The 5350-nt window shown below is 37.0% G+C and overlaps 1 protein-coding gene across 1 annotated transcript; it reads right to left on the bottom strand.

Annotated features, from left to right (window-relative positions):
• Window positions 1–205: 205 nt before the first annotated feature.
• On the bottom strand, window positions 206–3237 carry LOC134854845 (amidase-like). The gene is made up of 5 exons (XM_063871203.1): window positions 3135–3237; window positions 2496–2818; window positions 1665–2036; window positions 891–1393; window positions 206–551 (listed from the first exon to the last, which is right to left on the bottom strand). The coding sequence occupies exons 1-5, from the start codon at window positions 3169–3171 to the stop codon at window positions 230–232; spliced, it is 1557 nt and encodes a 518-aa protein (XP_063727273.1). The 5' UTR covers window positions 3172–3237; the 3' UTR covers window positions 206–229.
• Between the last annotated feature and the right edge of the window lie 2113 nt (window positions 3238–5350).

Raw genomic sequence — 5350 nt, 5'->3', positions numbered from 1 at the left:
ATGCTTGGACAGGCTGGATAGCCTTTTCTAAGTGCTCTGCGAATCCGAGAAACGACAATTATTAAAACTCGTTGAAGGTAGGTCAATAAATGAAACGAGAAGTTTAATTTTAAAATCTTCCAAGTTAAGGCTTGAAGGAAACAATTTTTTACATAAAAAATTTAAGAAAGGTTTCTGCTAGAGTAATAAGAGAGCCAGTATTTTATACAAGTGCACAAAAATTACCTAACTAACAGTCAGCAGTTAGTTTTTCAATTTCACGGGCTACTCTGAACACCATTTCTTCGTGCATATATCCCGAAACTATCTGGATGCCAACAGGCATTCTAGAACCCTGCATATTCCCCCTGTCCTCCAGCTGAATGAAAGCACAATTAACAGTAATCGCCGGATGTCCAGTTAGGTTGAAAAGACAGCAGTTCACGTTTAGAGCAGCGGGATCCTCAATGAAGTCCTTTAATGGGTCTTGAATAGTGGGTATTTTGGGAGCAGGGTAAGGGACAGTTGGTAAAATGAACACATCGAACTTCGAAAAAAGTCTGTTCACGTTTCTGAAAAAAAATGTTTAAAAAAAACACTTCTAAGAAATGAAAAAGAAATTAAATTTACGGAAATATGAAATACGGAAATATGAAATATTAGGGAAACGTTCTTTTTGATGTTTTTGTTCCACGATGAAGCTTCATGGTCAGCAGTTTCTTGTTTTTAAGCAAGTAGAAGGAATGAAAATCTTAACCCTTTTTTTGTGACAAAACCTTCCTATTTTTTATTGGATTCCACTAACTAAAATGGGTGGGACTTTTGTACGAAACTTGCATTAGTAAAGTTGGCCAAAATTCCTAATTTAAAACTGACTGTTTGTCAAAACAAACGAACTCGAAATTAATTACTTGGCCATAAGTAGGGTTCGATTGATTGTCTTCTCTAATATATTTGACTTTTTAATATCCTCTTCTAAAAGTTTTGAAGCAGAAAATGCAACTTTTGCTTCTTGGGGAAGATTTCTGTTCGTATCAAGCATGCTGTTCTTCAAATCCAACATAAAAGATGATCTGCCCAAGTAAGGCTGCAAATTTTCGCCGACGATTTTCGGAAATTCAGTCAGAGAAAGAACTGCGATGACTTTCCGTGCTTCAATTAGCTCGGGTACTGATATAAATTCTACTTCAAGCCCCGACTTTCGCATTTTTTCAACAGTCAATTTTACTGCATCCGAAATTTTTCTGCAGTTTTCGTCTTCATATAGAAAACCCTCCTGAATAACAGCGGCTTTGATACCCGCAACTCTTGTGCCAAATGCGGATTTGTGTGAATGCATTTGAATATTCGGCCCTGAGGTTGTATTAGAAAGGAGATCAGTTCCCGCGATGGCGTGCAAAAGAATACCACAGTCCTGGAAAACAAAATTCGTGAAAAAATCTATCCAAGAGAACTTGTACGTAATATTTTTAGCTCTTTGATTGTAGAACTAGTTTTGCTGTAGTTTTGGAAAGTTATGTCTTTGTATGTCTGTTACATCGATCCCTTCCAATTTGAGAGCTTGTGGACCGTTTTAGCTTAAAACCTGGAATTACTGAATGAAACAGTAAGAAATAATAAAGTATTTTATAATTCCATTGTAGCCTTGATTTTGATGATTTGCTACGAAATAAATGTAATCTTACATCCACATTTCTGGCCATTGGTCCAATATGGTCCACCGAAGGCAAACACATCAAACAGCCAGATATTGGAACCAGTCCATAAGTTGGTTTCAGACCCACACACCCGCAAAACGAAGCCGGAACCCTAATCGAACAACCAGAGTCACTGCCAACCGCCATGTCAACTTGAGCGAGCGCCAGTGCAACCGCGTTGCCGGAACTGGAACCTCCGGATACTCTGGTCTTGTCGAAAGGATTCAAAGTTGGCCCATGTATACTTGTATAAGAGTAAGCAGAGAAACAGAGGTCTTCGCATGTCGTCTTGCCTACTATGGTTCCGCCCTGTTGAAGAACCCGTTCCACCACTTTGGCGTCCGTCTTCGGAATAAAATTCTAAAAAGTGGGCGTGTCTTAATTCATGTCACATGCAGGGACGTATCTACGTTCTCGGGGAATGGGTTGTTGGATTTTTCTAAAAATATGCGTGTTTTTTCAATGGGTACTCTTCAAAAGTAGGCGCCTGAAAACAGGCTGCAAAGTTCCACGGCGTTCTCGAGATTTCCTTTGGTTGTAAATATAGCAACTTTTACCGTGAATGGAATCTAAATTGCAAATAATTTTTTATTATTAACTTTATTATAAATTGGCGCCAAATGCGCCCTTAAAAAACCCAGGGTCGGTTGGGCTAAAATTTTGTTGAATAGTTTTGAAGGGTGATGCAGTGGTGGAATCCCTGAGGTTTCGAGTTGTTCTCCGGGCCTAGAATCGTTTTAAGCTAATTTTTCATCGAGATATTGTTTTTTTTTTTTCAATTAAAAATTTGCTGATGGATAGTGATAAAACAAAACTGACTTCTAAAGAGCGCGAACCTCCCGTCATCGGAATTCCTGCGACTGAAATGGAATCTTTGATAGCTACTGTTTTTCCAGTCAATAAACCACAACCCTCTATATCATTATTTTCCCGGTTGACCATACATTTCCATGTCCATTGATTATGGTCGTTTTCTTGGTTCTCTGGTCTATATCCGATATCGCGCCTTGAATCGCCTGCGTTGACTTCACCATCGGGCCAGTGTTTTACTTCTGCTATAAGGTTTGAGAGCTGTGAAATCTTTTCAGCATACTTTGTCAGATGAGCTCGGGGTATGTCGAGGGTAAATTGATCCGAAACAGCTAAAATTTGAAAAAAGTTTGAAGCTCGTCATGATTCTGTTCCCATTCAAGAGAGACGTTACCCATGACTTTTGTTGTAATAATCATGAGTTGTAATTTAGGCCGCTTAAAATATTGATTCATTTTCGGCAGAATAAAACTTAATTCAAAAAGATTAGCACATCAGCGAGCGCAATGATCCTAAATGCTTTTCTTGCTGCTTAGTCGTTTTTTTTCTAAGCTAACATTAAGTAAACTTCGAACATTTACACAAAACTAACTCAGGATATGTGGAAGACGAAACAGTTCTAGAAATCACGAACCAAAAAGTTCATACCTTTAATTTCATCAATAATGGTGTCTTGATTTGCCATTCTATCAAAAAGAATGAAGAAAAATTCGGAGCTTGACTCACGTTGACCTTGAGAAACAAGATTTCACAAGCAGATAAGATACTACTAGCAGCTAATGAGTATGATTGATTTTATAAAGCCTAACTACCAATTCTTATCTTTCTCTATATACCAAATTACGAGTTAGTAAAATACTAATGATGACAAAGTTTGACCGCAACAATGAGAAAAGCGAGAATATTCATTTTGGACATGACTCTATGCTACAAACCAGGGGCGGATCTAGGATAGTCTCGATGGAGGGGGCCGGATTTTCAAAAAACGTCGAAAGTTTTGCCAATCTTTTTTTTAGTTAGAACAAATACATTTTCTGAGCTCTCCCAAATCGTTATAAAGAGCCTATTTTGGTTAGATTTTCTGCGCGGTAGGCAAAGTTTTGAAAAAACGGGCCAAAAAGGCGATTTTAGTTCTTTTTTGGAAAATTTTGATGAAAAAAAATGTGTTTTTGGTAAAAATTTTGATTAAAAAAATTAGTATATAATGACGCCAAAGGCGCCTTCAGTGCAATTTAAGAGTCATTGAGCCAAAAAGGGATATCTGAAAATATTACAAAAGGGGAATTCTTTGGATCAGGAGAGGTCAAATCCCTGATCCCCCCCCCCCCTAAATCCCCCGCGACTGCTGCAAATAATGATTTGATTTTTTCAGGTTAAGCACATATACTACATTTCCATTATTTAAATACCTCTGTTTTTCGGCTGATTTAAAACTCCACGTGAAACGCTTGAATAGTAACTGCGGGTATGTTTTCCATTGAGCAGTTCAAACCTTACCTGATTTAAACCACAAACAAAAACTTTTTTTCTTCAAAATATTGATTTTCGTGATGTGTTTCTTATTTTTGTTTCAAGTTTTCTAGTTTTCAAACTCAAAGTTAGAAACATACTCTGCAGAACTTTTTCTAAAATAGCTACTTTTATTTTATTTTAACATTACGCAAACAATACCGAACAATCCCACAAAGATCTAGCGCAATCTTGCCAGCTCAAATTGGACCAACGAAAAGTCGGTTTTTCAAAGTTATCATGTTCACCCCCTACCACGGACACTGCAATAATTCCTTGTACCAAGCAATAAATTACAAAAAATGTCTTTTGTACAGCTTGCACTATAATACGAATCGGAACAATTATAACATCCCCCGAAGTCGTTTGTCGGGTAAATTGTTCATTCCGAGGCCAAACTCTGCATTCTGTGCATGGTAAGCGGATTCCGCAACAGACCAAAATCAGATTTACCGCGGAATTCGCAACAATGCTATTTTTTCAACTTTTTTGCTGCTTTTTATTCCTCACAGAAATACTTAAATACTGTAGCGCTCAAAATGCTCCAAAAATAGACAAATTTGCGGAATCCGCAACAGTATTTGCGAAATCGGGAACAGCTTATGAAACTCACAAACAAATAATAAGTTATGTGTTTAATTAAAATGAGCTGTTGCGGAATCCGCAAATTGTAAGTGGAATCCGCAATTGCAAGTAGAATTTTTTTGCGGATTCCATATACATATTCGTATACATGTAGAAGTATTTTAATTTATGTCTTTTATTTACTAGAGATTTTTGAAATGAAAAATTTATACGCAATTTAGTTTTCAAAGAATTATGTGCTATACGCATGCTATGCAGGACCTGTCTATCTTATTGTTTTTTTTTATGAACGATTCAATCACAGTATTACCTAGGGTGTAAACTGAGTGAGTTTTCATCTCTTTTCAAATACTGCTCTCATGATTTGAATTCACTCTGTCGTCTCATCCCAAATACTGTCTTGAAGATCTTACTTCACTATCCACCTACTAGATCAGAACTTGAGATTGATGGAATACAAAATACACACAGCACTCGTCCAACACACAGCATAATTTTATAGGTATATGCTGAGCGTTGTGTTTCCATACACTCTCAACCCATTAGCTCAAAAAAATGAATTTATACGTAGTTGTATTTCCCAGGCTGTGTTTCTCAAATTCTAAAGACCAATTTACTAAATCAATTTTAAAATTTCTTCGTTGATTACGATGACAATAATTAGCTTTTAAATTGATCGATGACCATACTTCGCCTCTAAGTTCCAGTCTTCGCTTTTAATTTCCGCATTGCTACTGATAAGAACTCAAGCTCTAGCTTTCACTTGTTCA

This window comes from Symsagittifera roscoffensis, chromosome 9, assembly GCF_963678635.1.
Source record: "Symsagittifera roscoffensis chromosome 9, txSymRosc1.1, whole genome shotgun sequence".
Taxonomy (NCBI): domain Eukaryota; kingdom Metazoa; phylum Xenacoelomorpha; order Acoela; family Convolutidae; genus Symsagittifera; species Symsagittifera roscoffensis.
The sequence above is the reverse complement of the archived record's forward strand: the minus strand, read 5'-3'. Positions and strand labels throughout refer to the sequence as shown.

What these genes read in the sequence shown, in the direction of transcription:
- LOC134854845 (XM_063871203.1), bottom strand. Translation starts at nt 3,171, where the DNA reads ATGGCAAATCAAGACACCATTATTGATGAAATTAAAG. An exon ending in CATTATTGATGAAATTAAAG is followed by an intron (nt 2,819 to 3,134) that starts GTATGAACTTTT and finishes TTCAAATTTTAG; the next exon opens with CTGTTTCGGATCAATTTACC. An exon ending in CGAACCCTACTTATGGCCAA is followed by an intron (nt 552 to 890) that starts GTAATTAATTTC and finishes ATTTTTTTTCAG; the next exon opens with AAACGTGAACAGACTTTTTT.